At 49.5% G+C, this 18,308-nt stretch overlaps 1 protein-coding gene across 4 annotated transcripts in view; it reads right to left on the bottom strand.

Moving 5' to 3' along the window:
* The window catches only part of OGDH (oxoglutarate dehydrogenase), a 666,388-nt gene that overhangs the window by 297,831 nt on the left and 350,249 nt on the right, over positions 1–18,308 (bottom strand). For all 4 annotated transcript variants that reach the window (XM_078666769.1, XM_078666768.1, XM_078666770.1 and 1 more), the window contains one exon: positions 11,553–11,732. In XM_078666769.1, coding sequence (XP_078522895.1) covers positions 11,553–11,732 — 180 coding nt within the window. The remainder of the gene's footprint in view (positions 1–11,552; positions 11,733–18,308) is intronic.

Genomic DNA, 18,308 nt, shown 5'->3' with positions numbered 1-18,308 from the left:
TGTATGTCTCATAAATGAAGGCCAAATGACGTGAGTTATGAGGCAGTAAATGGACTTTAGGTGGAGTAGCTGAGAGGCAATATACCAACAGAGCACATGCTTCAGACAAGAGAAAAAAATCAGCCTCACGTAGGTTGTGTAGAGAAGGCAGTAGCCACTTTCAAAAAAAAAGCACGTTTTGCACAACACGCAGTGGGAATCAATACATTTAGCCTCTAGGAGGGAGCCTACTACAACCTCAGGTAACTAGTAAACCCTTTTAAGGGTTCCTCATGCCATACGGGTGCTGTGACTTTGAAGAATACTGCCCTTTCGGAGACTACGGAAGCCATTGGCAAATCTCCTAACTTGGTTATTTTAGTTATGAGTGGCTGTGTGTCTGGCCATTCCAGGTTTTTGTCCAGAATACTGCTGTTTAAAGACTACTGTGGCTCTCCCTTCTCAATGAGAGGAAATTAAAATGAAGCATGCAGGTCGCTCCCTACGCCACCACACAGCCGCCAGCTGCCTCGTGTCCCGCTTCCTGCCGCCGCCTGGTCCTTTCCCGCTGCTGCTTCCCTGCGGCCCCGCCCCCTGCTCCCCATTGGCCACCCCACTCCCGCCTCCCAGCTGCTCCTCCCTCCCTATCCCCCTCTTATGGAGGCCGCGCAGCGGCTGCGCCGAAGGCGTGCCAAAGGCAAGCCCGTCTGTGCCTGGACCGCGCCCAGCACAAGAAACCCTGGATCCCGCGAACGCCACACCAGACTCCGCTACGACGCCAGCACCCTCTACGCACTCAACGCCGGCCGTAACCACACCTGCTTCCAAGCCGCCCCGAAACGGACTCATGGACCTTTCTCCTGCCACACCTGCAGCTTCACCTGCGACAGAACCACCAAACCTCCAAGGACTGGACCCAACCACCTCTGCTGCATACTCCTCAATACCCGCTCCGCACTCAAACACAGTCGAGCTCTGGGATCTGCTCGACACCTCCACCCCAGACATGGCCTTCCTGACCAAGACCTGGTGGAACGACTCCTCGGCGTCTGACATCGCCATAGCCATCCCGGACGGCTAAAAGATCACCTGCAGGGATCGCGCCAACGGAATCGGAGGAGGAATATCCATCGTCCACAAATCCACCCTCATGGTCGCCACCCACGCAGACGACACCCTCAACACCGCCAAACACCTGCACTTCCGGATCCACACCAACCCCAACACCACCCTCAGAGGAACACTCATCTACAGACCACCCGGACCCTGAGCTCAATTCAGCGACTCCATCGCCGACCTCGCCAGCACCCACGCACTCGCCTCCACGGACTACATCCTCCTCGGGGACCTGAATTTCCACCTCGAGAACAACAACAACACCAACTCCGCCACCCTGATCGACAACCTTGCCAACCTCGGCCTCAGACAACTCGTCACCGCACCCACGCCGCTGGCCACATGCTGGACCCCATCTTCTCCACAGGCACCCACGTCACCTTCGACCACACCACCGAACCCCACTGGACCGACCACTACTGCATCCATTTCACCTTCAACAAACCAACCATGCACCACCGCACCCAACAGCTGCCCCGCCGCTGCTGGAGCAAAGTCACCGAAGACCAGCTGATGACCACCCTCGCCCAAAACCCGCCATCGCCCCCACCAACCCAGACACCGCAGCCCGCAACCTCAGACAGTGGATCGACGACTGCGCCAACACCCTCGCCCCACTCAAGAAACCCTCCAACAACCACGCCAGCAAGAAAGCCACCTGGTTCACCTCCAAACGCGCCTGCCGGAAACTGTAGAAGATATGGCTCCACAAACGCACTCCGGGCTACCACGCAGCCCACAAGGACGCCACCCGCAGACATCACCACCTCATCAGATTAGCCAAGAGATCCTCCTTCAAAGACCGCCTGGATAACAACGCACACGACAGCAGAGCTCTTCAGTATTGTAAAGGAACTCTCCAACCCCAGCGCTAATGCCATCGACATACGGCCCTCACAAGAACTGTGCAACTCGCTAGCCATCTTCTTCCAGCGCAAGATCGCTGACATCCATGACAGCCCGATCACGCCAGACCCCACCTCCCCGGTGATCACCACCAGCGCCAACCGCCTGACCTCCTGGTCCAACGTCAATGATGACGAGACACGCAAGGTCATGAACTCCATCCACTCAGGATCTCCGTCAGACCCGTGCCCACACCACGTATTCAACAAAGCAGACGCTGTCATCGCACCCCAACTATGGAAGGTCATCAACATCTCCTTCGAAACCGTGACATTCCCGGAAAGCTGGAAACACGCCGCAATCACCGCCCTCCTCAAGAAGCCCAAGGTGGACCCCAAGGACCTCAAGAACTTCCTTCCCATCTCCCTGCTCCCGTTCCCGGCGAAGGTCATCGAGAAAATCGTCAACATGCAACTGGCCCGCCACCTGGAAGACAACAACATCTTGGACCCGTCCCAGTCCGGGTTCAGACGAAACCACAGCACCGAAACAGCCCTCATCGCCGCCACAGACATCAGGCGCCAACTAGACAACAGCGAAACATCAGCCCTCATCCTCCTGGCCCTGTCAGCCGCCTTCGACACGGTCTGCCATCACACTCTAAAGACACGCCTCCTAGAAGCCGGAATCCAAGAGAAGGCCCTTGACTGGACCACATCCTTCCTCTCCGGCAGAACCCAGAGCATCCGCCTCCCGATCCGAGGCCACCGACATCATCTTCAAGCTCCTCACCCACGCACACAAAGCACTCCACAACGCCGGACCAGCCTACCTGAATAGCAGACTCAGCTTCTACACACGACCCGCCAGCTCCGGTCCGCCAGCCTCGCCCTCGCCGCTGTCCACCGCATCCAATGAACAACCTTTGGCGGCAGATCACCGCTAAGACCTGGAACACCCTCCCTACCCACCTACGGCAGACCCAAGACCTACTCGCCTTCAGAAGACTCCTCAAGACCTGGCTCTTCGAGCAGTAGCGGCACCCCCTCCCCTCAGCGCCTTGAGACTCTCGCGGGTAAGTAGCGTGCTTTACAAGTACTCTGATTGATTGACTTAAAAAATATCCAATGCAGGTTAAGGACAATTATGATCCTTTACCTTCATCATGTCAAGGACATGGATATACAACAGATGGTGTGTGTGTTTGCTGTTCATGGATGGGCCGATGAACATGTGTATTTTTTGTTTGGAATGAGTGTGTGTTGCATAAAAATATAGTTTTAATTTTTATGAGCTAGTGATATCCTATCTAACATACAAGCAGGCATCTACACTATTTTCTTTACCATTCATGAAAACCGCTTTACCTAGTTGATGGAGGTTTACACCTATTCAATTTGTTTAATGTAGGTTTCTGATGCCTGTGAGACATTCACCTAATCCCTATGCAGTGGCACGCTCCCAGGCTCAAAGCAGCAGAAGCGGGCCTCAACAACAAGTCAATACAAAGACACCTTGACCAGTCAGAATGAATATGCTACTTGCCAGTATGCATCTGTTCTTGGCATGTAGGGCTGCTAACATTCATATCTGATGCATAGATCGCCGCCTAGTGTTGGGTCCGGATGATTGCACATTGTTGTCCTGGAAGAGTCTTCGAAGTATCACGAGATAGGTGGCTCCTCCCCTGGACTACAGTGTGCATGGGCATCGGCTCCATCCCCAGATTGTTTTTAGCCATTGTGGCAGAGATGGAGTTAAATAGTGTAAATGATGTCCATGCTAATGATGAATGCAAGAGAGTGTCTGCAGCCGCTACGGGCACCGGGGAGGAGGGCGGGCGATATGAATGTTAGCAGCCCTACATGCCAAGAACAGATGCATACTGGTAAGTAGCATATTCAGTTCGAGGCATGTGGGCTGCTAAATTCATATCTGATGCATAGAATACATAGCAGTCCCTCCATTAACGGCGGTTGCCCGTGCCAGCTGCAGAAGCTTGAAAAAGTGTTTTGAGAACAGCCTGTCCTACAGCTGCTTGCTGTTTGGAATGCACATCCACACAGTAATGTTTGGTAAACGTGTGTGGTGTAGCCCAAGTGGCTGCTCTACAAATGTCTTCTAAGGGAATGTTCCCTAGGAACGCCATGGATGCCCCCAATTTGCGTGTGGAGTGCGCCTTTGGGGGTATTGATAAAGTGCGTTTAGCTTTTTGGTAACAGATTTGAATGCACTTAACTATCCATCTGGCTATCCCTGCTTTGGAGATGGGGTTGCCTTTGTGCTGTGGTGAGAAGGCAACAAAAAGTTGTTGTGTCTTTCTAAAGTGTTGAGTTCTGTCAATGTAGCACATTAGCGCCCTCCTAACGTCTAGTGTATGAAGCATTCTTTCCGCCACGGTTTGTGGGTTTTGAAAGAATGCAGGCAGGTCAATAGTTTGGTTGATATGAAACTGTGACACCACCTTTGGAAGGAATTTGGGGTTAGTGCGGAGCACTACCCTGTTAGAATGTATTTGGATGAAGGGCTCTTGTATTGTGAGCGCTTGCAGCTCGCTAACACGTCTGAGCGACGTGATAGCAATGAGAAAAGCCACTTTCCACGTCAGAAATTGAATTTCGCAGGAGTGCAGTGGCTCGAAAGGTGGGCTCATCAGCCTAGTGAGGACTACATTGAGGTTCCACACTGGAGATGGTGGAGTTCTTGGAGGAATGGCTCGCTTCAGTCCTTCCAGGAAGGCTTTAATGGCAGGCACCCTGAAAACAGAGAGGTGCTGCCTATTCTGGAGATAAGCCGCTATGGCGGATAGATGTATCCGAATGGACGCGTACGCTAGATTGCATTTGTAAAGATGTAACAAATAGCAAATGATGTTAGAGATGGATGCATCTAGCGGGTTGATATTGTTAGTACAGTAAATGACAAACCTCTTCCATTTTGCTGCATAGCAAGCTCTGGTTGTGGGCTTTCTAGCCTCTCGGATAATGTCCATGCATTCCGGAGGCAGGTTGAGGTAGCCAAATTCTAAGACCTCAGGAGCCAGATCGCCAGATTGAGCTGTTGCGGATCTGGATGCTGAATGTCGCCATGGTTCTGCGTCAAGAGCCTGGGTGTGAGATGCAGCCTTTGATGCGGTACCACGGAAAGTTCTAGAAACGTGGTGTACCATGGTTGGCGTGCCCATGTTGGAGCAACCAGGATGAGAGTCATCGAGTGTTGCTTTAGCTTTCTTGCCACCAGCGGAATGAGAGGCGCTGGGGGAAAAGCGTACGCAAATTTGCCTGACCAGTTCATCCATATCGCATTCCCTTGCGATTCCGGGTGAGGGAACCTGGCGGCAAAGCTTTGGCATTTTGCGTTTTCCCTTGTGGCAAACAGGTCTATCTCTGGATGACCCCACTGCTGGAAGTACGGGTGGAGTACTGATGGATGAATCTCCCACTCGTGCATTTGATGGCTGTATCTGCTGAGCAGATCCGCCATCTGATTGTCCTTGCCCGGGAGGTGTTCTGCCATGAGGAAGATGTTCCTCTGAATGGCCCACTTCCACATGCTCTGAGCCAGATGAGACAGCTGTGGTGAGTGAGTACCGCCCTGCTTTTGGATGTAGTACATGGCTGTCATGTTGTCCGTCCGGATCAACACGACCTTGTTGCACAAATGCACTTTGAAGGACTTGAGCGCCATGAAGATTGCCATCAATTCCAGGTAGTTGATGTGCAACCTTTGTTGCTGGGTTGACCATAGTCCCTGCACTGTGTAGTGGAGCACATGCGCTCCCCACCCTTGGAGAGATGCGTCCGTTGTTAGGACAATCTGTGGCACCGGCTCCTGGAACGGTCGTCCCTTGCAAAGGTTGTGTGGATTCCACCAATGCAGAGAGTTGTATGCCCGACCGGTCACCAACACTAGGTCTGTCAGTTGTCCTTGAGCCTGTGTCCATTGATTTGCCAAGCATTCTTGGAGGGGACGCATGTGCAACCTTGCGTGCGGGACTATGAAGATGCAGGAGGCCATCATGCCTATCAACTGCATGAACACTCTCGCTGGCAGGGAGTGTTGCGGTCTGAACCTCTGGATCAGCGACTGAATGTTGTTGATTCTGACTGTGTTTGGTTGAGCTATAGCAGTCAGGGTGTTTATGGTCGCGCCCAGATACTGCTGCACATGGGCTGGCTGAAGGTGCGACTTTGGGTAGTTTAGCGAGAACCCCAGGCTGTGAAGGAGGTGAATAGTGTGGGACATGTGTGAGGCGCACTGTCTTTCCGACTTTGCCTGAACGAGCCAGTCGTCGAGGTACGGATAGACATGTATGTTTTGTCTCCTGAGGTGCGCCGCCACTGTCGCTAGACACTTCGTAAACACTCTGGGGGCAGTAGTCACCCCGAAGGGTAGGACTTTGAACTGATAGTGCTTGTTGAGAATGGTGAACCTGAGGTATTTTCTGTGGGATGGGTGGAGTGGAATGTGGAAGTAAGCATCCTTGAGGTCCAAGGTTGCCAGGAAATCCCCTTGTTTTAGAAGGGGAAGGATTTGTTGCAATGTCAGCATGTGAAAATGTTCTGACAGTATGTACATGTTGAGGGGGCGCAGATCTAGAATGGGTCTGAGCGATCCGTCCTTTGGGATGAGGAAGTACAGGGAATAGACCCCTGTTCCTTCCTCCTCCACTGGCACGAGTTCGATTGCTCCTTTTTGCAGCATTACTAGCACTTCCTGCTGCAATAAGTGCAAGTGCTCTGCCGACATAGGACGTTGTCTTGGGGGGATGTTGGGAGGAGTGGATGTTAACTCCAAGCAATAACCGTACTGGATTAGTTTTCTCACCCACCTGTCTGTGGTGATGGACGACCAGACTGGCAGGAACTGCTGTAGTCTTCCCCCGACAGGTGTTGGATGGTCGGGGGGCAGTGACAGGGAGTCACTGCTTGGTGGTGGCAGAGGAACGTGAGTTGTTGTTTCCTCTGCCTCTGCCCTTGGCATTGTTACCTCGGTAACCCCCTCTACCTTGCTTGGGGTACGAGGATTGCGCACCACCTCTTGCGAATTGTGTTTGTTGTCCCACATGTCCTCTGGTACCACTACGCGCACCTGAGCGACGAAAAGTGTTGCCTCTGAACTGTTGTGATTGGAGAGCCCCCATGGACTTAGCAGTCTCGTTGTCTTTCTTAATCTTTTCAAGTGTGGTGTCTACATCAGGGCCAAACAGTCTGTCAGGATTGACTGGCTGGTTGAGGATTGTAGTCTGGATGTCCTGCTTCAACCCAGATATACGAAGCCAGGCTTGGCCCCTTAGCATGACGCTAGTGTTAATACCCCTAGCCGCTGTGTCCGCGACATCAAGTGCACACTTAATGGCAGCATTTGATAAAAGCTTCCCCTCCTGAATGAGCATTTCGCCTGCTTCTTTATACTCATCAGGTAGATGTTGAAGGAGCTGTTCTAGGGTGTCGTAATGCGCCCTATCGTAACGCGCCAGTAATGCTTGTGTATTTGCTATACGCCATACATTGGCAGCCTGCGCAGCCACCCGCTTGCCAGAAGCCTCAAGCACTTTCGACTCTTTGTCTGGGGGAGGAGCTTCACCCGTTGTTTGGGAGTTGGCCCTTTTGCGGGCGTTCGCGACCACCAATGAGTCCAAAGGCAACTGTCCCCGAATATAAGCAGGGTCTCCAGGTGCTGGCCTGTATTTTTTCTCAATACGTGGGTTTACCACTCTTGCTCTTGTCGGTTCCTTAAAGATCTCTGGTGCATGTTTAAGGACACCTTTCAGCATGGGGGGTGTTTTGACTGTTCTTTCGGAGACAGAGAAAGTGTCAAACAGGAAATCTTCCTCCACTGGGTCAGAGTGCATGTCCACATTATGAGTTGCAGCTGCCCGTTCTATTAAAGCAGCGAATGCTGCTGAGTCCTCAGTAGGTGATGTACGTGTTCCAAAAACCTGAGGGTCATGTACTACTTGATGGCTGTCCTGGTCCCCAGCGTCATCATATGGGTCCTGGTGTACATCAGGGTCATTGTCAGTAGGGAAATTATATTGGTCATCTTGTTCTTCATCCTCACCCCCTGAGTGGTGGGGGGAAGGTGTTGGACTCCTCCTTGGTGGAGGCTGAAGAGGTTCAACAAGTGGAGGTATGTCCTGTGCTTGTTTTTTCTTTTTCAGTGGAATAACAAAAGCTTCTAAAGGTTGGGAAGTGATCTTTCTTTTATAAAGTGTCAATTTCCCTGTGTTGGCATCGATGTAATGCTCTAAATTGTCCCCGGACGCCTTTGGCCGCTGCAAATTGGGACTGGGCGTCGAATATTCCGGCGTGTCGGTGTTCTTCGACACCGTCTTGGCCACAAACGCTTTGGGCGCCACCTTTGGTGGCAGGACGTAGAGAAGGTTGGAGGACGACTTCGCAGGTATGTCCACCGGTCTCGGATCCGATGAAGCGGTAGACGCCGACGTCTGTGCTTTCTCCCGAATTCTCTCGAGGGAGTCGGTGACCTGTTTTGTAAAAGAAGCCGAGGGTTTGGTAACCGATGCTTCATGTTTGTCTGCTTCGGAGGACTGCGGCGTAGCAGAAGTGGCCACCGATGATTCTTGGCCTCCCACGGGACGCTGCCTTGCGGTAGGCGTAGGCGCCGACGCCGTTGATGCCGATCCGGCATCCTTGTGCCGATGAGTAGCGGCTCCGGTCGTCGGATCTTGGGCCTTAGACGCCGAGGTGGGATGGACGACCTTCTTTGAGGACTTGTCCTTAGCCACCGTTTGTGGCGCCGATGTGTCGACAGTCTTCTTGGACTTCGTGTGGCTTGAAGCCGACGGAGTTGAAGACGGAGCCGGCTTTGTTGGCTTGGACGGGACGTCGGCCATTTTAGATGTTGTCGTAGCCGCAAGTTTCGGTTTCGCTTTTGCTGAGTCGGCGGCCATTTTCGGAGCCGTGGAGACCAAAGGTTGCGTTTTCGGCGTGATGTCGGCCATTTTAGGCGCCGTCGACAGCAATAGTTGCGGTTTCGGTTTCGATACGCGCAACGGTGGCTCCTCCGGTGTATCCTTAGCCGAGCCCGAAGGCGGGGCTGGGAATATCGGTGCAGGGTCGTGGGTAAGGCCGAGTGGCGATCCCGTGACCGGAGCCTGAGTCGAGTAACTTTCGGGGCATAGATCGTCCTCTGAGCTATCTTCCGCGGCCCCATAGACTTCTTCGTCGTCCCCTACCTCCTCGACGTATTCTTGGTCTTGGCTCTGTCCTTCGATGTATTCCTCTGGATCCGCCTCGACCTCCGTCGATGGTGGTGAGATCTGAAGATGATGGCCGTGGCCTTCTTCTGCGGGGTCGTCGAATATGTCGTCGGGTGCCGGGGCTGCGTGGAAGGCTTCAAGTCGCGCCGCGCGCCGATGCTTGAGCGTCTTCTTTGACCTGAATTTGGAGCAGGCCATGCAGTTGTCTTAGTCGTGGTCCGGCGATAGACATCTATTACAAACTGGATGCACGTCGATGTGTGGGTATTTGGACCCACACACGGGGCAGCGCTTGAACGGGCTCCGTTCCATGATGAAGCCGTCGGGGTCTTGCTGCGAGTACAGGGCCTCGATGCGCGAAGGGTAAACCACTCCGCTGGAGTCTGACCGGAAGAGTCAGACGATGCTCGGGACCGTTCGCATACAATACCGACGCGAATACCGAAGGCCTTTTGGCCTTGAGAAGGAAGGTTTTTCGATTCCGACAAGGAGCCGTCGAAATCACATCCGAACCCAATGGCGGAAAAAAACAATATGGGGATGGAGCGGATGCCCATGCGCACTGTAGTCCAGGGGAGGAGCCACCTATCTCGTGATACTTCGAAGACTCTTCCAGGACAACAATGTGCAATCATCCGGACCCAACACTAGGCGGCGATCTATGCATCAGATATGAATTTAGCAGCCCACATGCCTCGAACTTGGTTTAATTGTGGATTCTGGGCTCAGAAACCTGCAAAATCTGGCCATAAACGTAGACAGGATGGTCCTCTAGGAAAGAACACAAACATTTGAAAGAGACAGACCCTCTGATTGACTCTGGCATCTAGCTTTGGCAAACAGAGGGGCACAAGTACTGGGCCCCCTAAGCTAGTACTTGATTTATCATTTCCATTCCTTTCACTAGTGGGAAGGAATGCCCATACATTGCGAAAGAGACAAGATTTTAACTATTAAAGTAAGTCAAATATTTACATTTTGCTCAAAAAGAAAACCTCTTCAGAAAAAGGACCAAACATTACCTGCAGACATAAAAAGGGAACTGTGATGAAAATATAGAGGACAAACAGATGGGCAAGGTCTCAAGCACAACAGAGTTACAGCATGTTTTATAGGAGCTTTTCTGGATCTGCATTAACTGAGGCTTATGACAAGTCACTGTTTCAAGTCTAAGCCCTAACTTATCCCCTCTGCAGAACCAGCACATTTAATCCATGACCTTCTGAATCAAATGGCACACTCAACCAATTACATACCTAGTTCAGCTTGCACTGAAACAACTCCACACACTCAGTCATTGTGCACAGCATCAATAGATTACACTTCTAGGTTCACCCGAATAACCAAAACATACGCTCAAGTTCTAAAAAATAAATGCAGCATATCCATCCATTAATCATCTTGAACACCAAAATATACATCTTCCTCTTCTGCACCAAAATTAGCCCGTCATATTTAGGTAAAGTGTAAAAATGCCTTAGAAGCAGCCATTGTCAGCACGATTGTGGTAATAAACATATAGTGAAATAGCTTAAGCCTATTTAAGGATCAAAAGTGTAGGATCAGGCATAAGCACAACCAAAATAGATCAACCCGTAGTAAGAAAGCAAGTGGAGAGTAAGCAATACAAAAGTGAAATTGAACTAACATCTAAAGCCGGCATCTCCAACAAGAAGCTCTCCAGCTACTAGTAAGTAGCTCTCCTGTGCACAGCCGAGCTTACTAAATTAGAAAAGTTTGCTTAGCTGACCTACTATAAGTTTACCCAAATTGAAAGGTGTGTATTCAGGGTGAAATTGTGTGTATTTTCAGAACTTAAAACTGATGTTAAGAGACAAATGGTTGGATTGCCAAAATATATTCAATATGCTGATATTTGTGTGATATATTACCAATGTTAAAACCTTGGGACCAGTGCATTGCAGTTATGGCGGTCATGTATTACCCATGTAGATGGAATCCAACTTGATAACGCCGTTTTCACATTACTGATAGCAACCATGCATGAGATACTAAAGCGATACTGTGGGTAATCTTGCATGGAGTGTCCACTTATGTAACATTGTCTGATTGATCACTATGACCACAATCAAAATATTAGTAGCTCTGTATGATTTTCATTTAACAAATGCAAAATCAACAGTTGATGGACAGAATGCAGAACAATGTCATACATTCACCCCAGTACAGAGATCTGGGCCTAAATCCATCCTTTTTTTGCACTCCACACCACCCCAGTTCATTTAACATAAGTAGCTGCTATTACTGAAAAGTTTGGAAACACCTGATCTAGAAGTATAGTGTGTGTGATGTTGAGCACTCTGCTTTAAACCCAAATACAACTACAGAAAATCAGATGGTGCCGAAATAGCCTACAGCAGCATACCAGATCAACAACAACATCCTTGTGAAAGGTATTTCTCCATTCTGCAGCCACATTGCACACATAAACCACTGCTTCCGGATCATCTGCGTTGACATGAAAAATAGGTGCATTCACTACACGGGCAACATCAGTTGGGTAGGGAGAGGAGCGTGCCATGCGTGGGTCTGTAGTGAATCCAATCTAGAAAATAAGAGGTAAAAGATAAAGCTGTAATACACAGTATATAAAGTATACAAATACACATTTTATTAGCCTGTTTTTTGGATAACAGATGTGTAGGAGACCAGTAAAGATTTTTTTCAATGCGAATAAATCAATCAATCTGGGATAATTTAAGAGCGCTACTCACCCGTGAGGGTCTCAAAATACTGGGGTGGGGGTGGAGTGGAGCTTCGGTCAGTCGAAGAGACATGTCTTGAAGGTCTTCCTGAAGATGTGCAGGGTGGGGGTGGGTCTGATGTCGATCGGGAGCTCATTCCAGGTCTTGCCCGCGATGTAGGAGAAGTTTCTCCACCGGTTCTTGATCTGCGGATGTGCGGGGGTTCGTCGAGGTCAGTGGATAGCAAGTTCCTCTTGGTTACATGAAAGGAGACTATCATGGAGATATTGGGGTCCAGTGTTGTGGAGGCATTTGTAGGCATGGGTCAATAGCTTGAAAGTTACTCTTTTCGACGGGGAGCCAGTGGAGGTTACGCAGGTGTGGGGTGATGTGTGTGTCGAAGGATGCCGAGGACGAGTCTGGCTGTGGTGTTCTGTATGGTCTGGAGTTCGCGGAGCAGAGACTTGTTGATCCCGGCGTAAAGGGTGTTTCCGTAGTCCAATCTGCTGGTTATGAATTACATATATTAAACATTTTTACTTACCTTTAACAACTATTTTACAGCTTGGTAAATTATCAATCAACATGCTGCAAGGATTAGGTTACTTACCTGTAGGCATCTATCCGTAGCGTGTAGTGTTACAGATTCACAAGCTATTCATACTCCTGCCATCTAGTGTTGGACCTGGCAAGTTGTTTTTCTTGAGGAAGCCTTATGATCAGTTTTGCTTTTGCCATGAAAGAAGTGAGAACATAGTCTGCTTCGTAATCGTTCTTTTGTTAAACATGCTGCTTTGTAGGTATTATTTCACCATCTAATTCTTGCCGGGGAGGCGAAAGGATGCATGTGAATCTGCAGCACTACACACCATGAATAGATGCTTACAGGGTAGGTGACACAATCCATTTGTGGCACGTGTTGGCTGAGGATACACATGCTATGCATAGACTGTAAAGTAGTATCCCTCCACGCATTGGCTTTAGGCATCAGATGGTGCAGTTGTTTGAAATAACGTTTAAATAACCGTTTGTCCGACTAGAGCTTATTGTCTTGATTGAACATTCACACAATAATGTTTTGTAAAAGTGTGTGTGTTTATCCATGTTGCAGCTTTGCAAATATCATTGAGAGGGATATTTCCTAAAAGCCATGGTTGCTCCTTTTTTCCTTGTTGAATGAGCTCTTGGTGCATGTGGTAATGTTCTGTTTGCTCTTGCACAACATATTTGAATGCACTTAAAAATGCATTTTGCTATACCAGATTTAGATATAGCATTTCCCTTAGTTGAATTAGTAAAGGAGACAGAGTTGGTTGGTTTTCCTGAAGGGTTTAGTACGTTCCACATAGTCCGTAAGTGAACATTTAACATCTAAGGTGTTTAACTACCGTTCTGCAACAGTTTGTGGTTTTGGAAAGAAAACAGGCAGTTTCAAGGTTTGATTAAATGAAACTGTTTCGGGTTAATACGTAAATGCACTTTGTCTGTGAAGACTTGGAAATAAGGCTATTCAATGGTGAGAGCATGTATTATACTGACCCTTGTTACTGATGTTCTTGCTTCCAGGAAAGTTACTTTCCATATTAAAAATTGTATTTGACAATTGTGTAGTGGCTCAAACGGTGGTCCCATATATAGTGTTAGTACAATGTTTAAATTCCACGCTGGTACTGATGGTGTATGTGGTGAAATTACCTTTTTTAATTCCTCCATGAAGGCTTTGATACAGGAATATGAAAAAGGGATTGGAGTTTTCTGTTTTGTAAATATGCCACAATAGCTGTTAAATGCAGTCGTATTGAGGTATACGCTAATTGTGACTTTTGTAAATATAACAGAAAGCAAATTAGTTGTTGTTCTGTTGGAGAAGGGTTAATGTGTTGAGTATCACAATAATATACAAAGCACTTCCATTTAGCTGCATAGCATGGTCTTGTTGTAGGTGATCTTCTTCCTTCTTTCAAGATTGTCATACATTCTTCAGGTAGATTGAGGTATCCAAATTCCAAGACCTCAGGTGCCAGATTATAAGACTGAGCTGTTGAGCGTTGGGATATCTCACCCTGCCATTGCTGTGATTAGAAGATTTGGATAATATGGTAGCTTATCTTGAGGTTGTAGTGAGAGCTCTAATAGTGTTATATACCATGGTTGGCAAGCCCATGTAGGTGCGATTAGAATGAGAATTATTAAAGTCTGAGTTTCCTAACTAAATAAGGTAGCAGTGGGAGAGGAGGAAACGCATACACAAATATCCCTGACCAATTCATCAATACAGTATTGCTCTTGGATGGTGGGTGTGGATGTCTGGATGCAAAGCTTTGGCATTTTGCGTTTTACTTTGTTGCAAACAGGTCTATTGTGGGTGTTCCCCACCTTTAGAGGTATGTTTCTAGTAATGTACGGTGGATCTCACATTCTTGTACCCGCTGGTGTGTTCTACTGAGGAGATCCGCCATGGCGTTCTCTAGTGGTAGGTATTGGACTAGGAGATGGATCTTGGGGTTGTTGGCACATTTCCATATCTTTTGTGCAAATCGGGATAATTGAATGGAATGGGTCCCCTTGTTTCTATTATTATTATAATTACATTTATAAAGCGCCGGGAGTACACTAGGCCAGTGTGTCCCCGCACTGCGGTGCAACCTGCCCTTGGCCGCTATGATCTATCCTGAAACGAGGGACTGTACAGCAGGAAAGAGAGAAGTCTTCAGTTTTTTCCTGAAAGTAGCCTCCGAACCCTCCAGCCGGAGGCTCAGGGGGAGTTTGTTCCATTGCTGTGCGGCCACAAAGCGGAATGAACGGTCCCCCATCCGTGCTCGCTTAATGGAAGGCACACACACCAAACCCGTCCCGCTTGATCTAAGTTGCCGGATTGGGGAATATAGGGTAAGTGGATCAAACAAATAGGAGGGGCTCGTCCTTTCGATAACCTTGAACCGAACGCTCTCCCTAATCGGCAGCCAGTGGAGGGAGACCAGCGCCCTTATAGCAGAGGATCTCCTCGGAATCATAAGAACCAAGCGTGCAGCTGCATTCTGGATGCACTGGAGTCTTTGCACGCATTTAGCGGTAGCACCCAGGTACAGTAAATTACCGTAATCAAGGAGAGATGTCACCAGGGCATGTACCATGGACTTCCTGGCTGCTGTAGGCAGCACATCCAAGGTTTTCCGAAGGCCCTGCAGGACTCCAAAACAAGCGCCTGCCACCCGCCTGGTATGATGCTCAAAAGAGCTTCGTATCCAGCCATACCCCAAGGTTCTTAGCTTGAGCGCAGGGTGTGGGGGTAGGTCCCAGACTCTGGGGCCACCACGCCATTGACCAAACTGATGGGAGCTTTCCCCAAACACAAGCACCTCGGTCTTATTGCCGTTCAGCTTCTGGCAGTTGTTGGCCATCCACAGTGCAAGTTCTTTCATGCACGCCACGAAGTTGGAGGCTGCCATATCCTGTACCTGAGTAAGGGAAACCACCAGTTGAGTGTTGTCGGCGTAAGACAACCATCATTCCAAATTTTTCAGCAATCTCAGCTACAGGAGTAACAGAGATTGAACAGGGTTGAGCTCGGGGTGGATCCCCGAGGCACCCCTTGTTTGAGTTTGACAACTTTAGAATAGAAAGAGTCCTGTGACCCCTGAAAACTACGCTCCGACAGGAAAGATTGCAGCCAACGCATTGCGCTGAAAGACACCCCACCTTTCCTCAGGCAATGCAGCAGAGTATGGGGTCATCTCCATTATCTGCGAGTACCAGGTCTGCCTGGCCCACTGGGGTGCGACCAGTATCAAGGTCATGTTGCTGGTTCTGCACTTGTTGAGTACTCTGTGTATCAGAGGAATCGGCGTAAAAGCGTAAGCAAATGTCTTTGACCAGCTTATCCATAGGGCATTACCCAGGGACCCTTCCCCCGGTTGCCTGGATGCGAAGTGTTGGCATTTTGCATTTTGGCATGTTGCAAATAGGTCTATTGATGGTGTTCCCCACCTGCCAAACAGTCTCTTTGTATCCTGTGCATTGAGCTCCCATTCATGGGATGCCGATGTCTGTCTGCTGAGCCAATCCGCTTCCACGTTGTCCTTCCCTGGTAGATGTATGGCCAGCAGGTCTATTTTGAGTGGAATGGCCCATCTTTATATTTCCTGCGCTAGTTTCGAAAGCGGGGCTTATTGTGTTCCACCCCGTTTGTTGATGTAGAACATCGCTGTTGTGTTGTCTGTCTGGATCAACACTCTTTGGTTGTACAGCTTCGCCTGGAAGGCCTTTATTTCGAGGAAACTGGTCTTCAGTTCCAGGTAGTTGATGTGTTTGACCACATCCGCTGGTGTCCACAGATCCCTCACTCTGAGTCTTTTCATGTGTGCTCCCCATCCCCTCTGGGGTGAGTCTGTGGCGATGGTCACCGTTGCGGTTGGTGGTGTTAGAGGCTTCCCTTTTGTTATGTTCCCCTTGTTCCACCATGATATCTCCTTGTGCACAGAGTGCGTTACAACCACTAGATCTTCCCAACAACCTGTAGCTTGTGACCGTTGGTCCTGTAGCCATTCCTGGAATGGTCTCATGTGGAGCCGTACATTGGTACTAGATGTATGCATGAGGCCATCATGCCCATAATCTTGCTCGCCGTCCTCACTGTCAGAGCTCGCCCCTTCAGGTAGAGGCGCGTCTCCTTCAGCAGCGCCAGTGTTCTTTTCGCTGGGGAACACCTTGTTCTGTAAGGTGTTGATCTGTGTTCCCAGGAAGATTTTCACTTGTTCTGGTTTCATTGAGGATTTGCCCTAGTGGATGGAGAATCCCATGGCCATTAGTGTGCATGTCACTCGCTGTGTGTGCAGTTTGCATGTCTTGTATGAACTTGCTTTTATTAGCCAGTCGTCCAGGTAAGGGTATACGTGGATCCCTTCCCTCCTTAAGTGTGCTGCAACCGCTGCGAGGCACTTTGTCAAGACCCTTGGTGCTGAACGCTAGGGCCGTTTACTGGTAGTGATCTTTGTTGATGATACATCTTAGCAGATGCTTGTGCCGCTTATTTATTTGGAAGTGCAGGTAGGCATCCTTGAGGTCTACGGTGACCATGAAGTCCCCACCTTGTATCTGAGGAAGTACCTCTTGTAGGGACGTCAACTTGAATTTTTGTGGTTTTATGCATTTGTTTAGGAACCTTAGGTCCAGAATGGGTCTCATTGTTTCGTCCACCTTTGGTACCAGGAAGTACGTTGAGTACACTCCCCTGTTCCTTTCTCTGTGAGGTACAGGCTCGATACCCTCCTTCTGCAGGAGTTCCTTTGCTTCCTTTTGAAGTAGTTCTAGTTCCTTCTTTGCTATCGCTCTTCTTCTTGGTCTTTTGTTTGGTGGTATTCTTTCCAACTCTATGCAGTATCCGAACTGTTTGATGTTGAGTATCCATTTGTCTGTGGTTATTTTTTTCCACTCCTTGAAGAAAAAGTTCTGTCTTCCTCCCACCGGTGTTACATGCTCGTGGACTTTTAGTCCGAGCCACTCCTCTTTGTGGTAGCTGTGCTCCACCCTGGGAGTTTTTGAATGGGTGTGCTCGTGTAGCGTGACAGAGTCACTTAGAGGTGGGTTGTTGTCCACCTCTTCTAATATTTCCACGTCCATTTGCCCTCCCACGAAAGGACTGGCCCCTTTTTTGGTGTTGCCAGGGTTGCTTTTGCTGCCCTTGTTGTGTCTGGGTGTCGCCCTAGTGGGACTGCTGGAACGCCTGGTGCGATGTTCCTGGCTGGTTTCCCCCTCTCCCGTTCGGTCTCCGTGACGTGGTCCCCTCTTTGTCCATCTGAATTGCAAGGCCCCCCATGGATCTTGCAGTATCGTTGTCTTTTTTTCAGCTGGGTGAGCTTTTCGTCCACTAGTGCTCCGAACAGTGTCTCCCCGTTGAACAGGGTGTTCAGGATGTTGTGTTGCACCTCTGGCTTAAAACCTGAGATCCTGAGCCAGGCTTGTCTCCTTTCCGTGATGCCCAGCATCATAAGTCTGCTGGACGTGTCGGCTCAGTCCAAGGCGGTTTTGAGGCAAGAATTTGCCACATTCTTTCCCTCCTCCACAAGGTGCGAAGCCCTTTGTGGGTATTCTTGTGGAAGGTGCTTGACTAACTGGCCCAGCTTGTCCAAGATCTGGTATTGGTGCCTGTTCAGCAGGGCGTTGGAATTAGCCATGCGCCAGTGCATTGCAGCATTCCTTTCGATTTTTGTCCCAGTCAGGTCCATCCTTCTGCTCTCCTTGTCTGGGGTGGCCCTGAAGTTGTCGGGACATTGGCCCTTTTCCTTGCGGTCGCCGCAATGATGGAGTCGCAGTGACCGAGCCCTGGATGAAGGGTGGGTCCTTGGAGGAGTGCTTATACTTTTTCTCCGTCCTGGGTGTGATGGGCTTGCAAGTTGCAGGCTCTTTGAAGGCCTCTCTCACCTGTCGTTGGACGCTTT

This window comes from Lissotriton helveticus, chromosome 11, assembly GCF_964261635.1.
Source record: "Lissotriton helveticus chromosome 11, aLisHel1.1, whole genome shotgun sequence".
Classification (NCBI taxonomy): Eukaryota; Metazoa; Chordata; class Amphibia; order Caudata; family Salamandridae; genus Lissotriton; species Lissotriton helveticus.
This window is presented reverse-complemented; position numbering and strand designations above follow the sequence as displayed.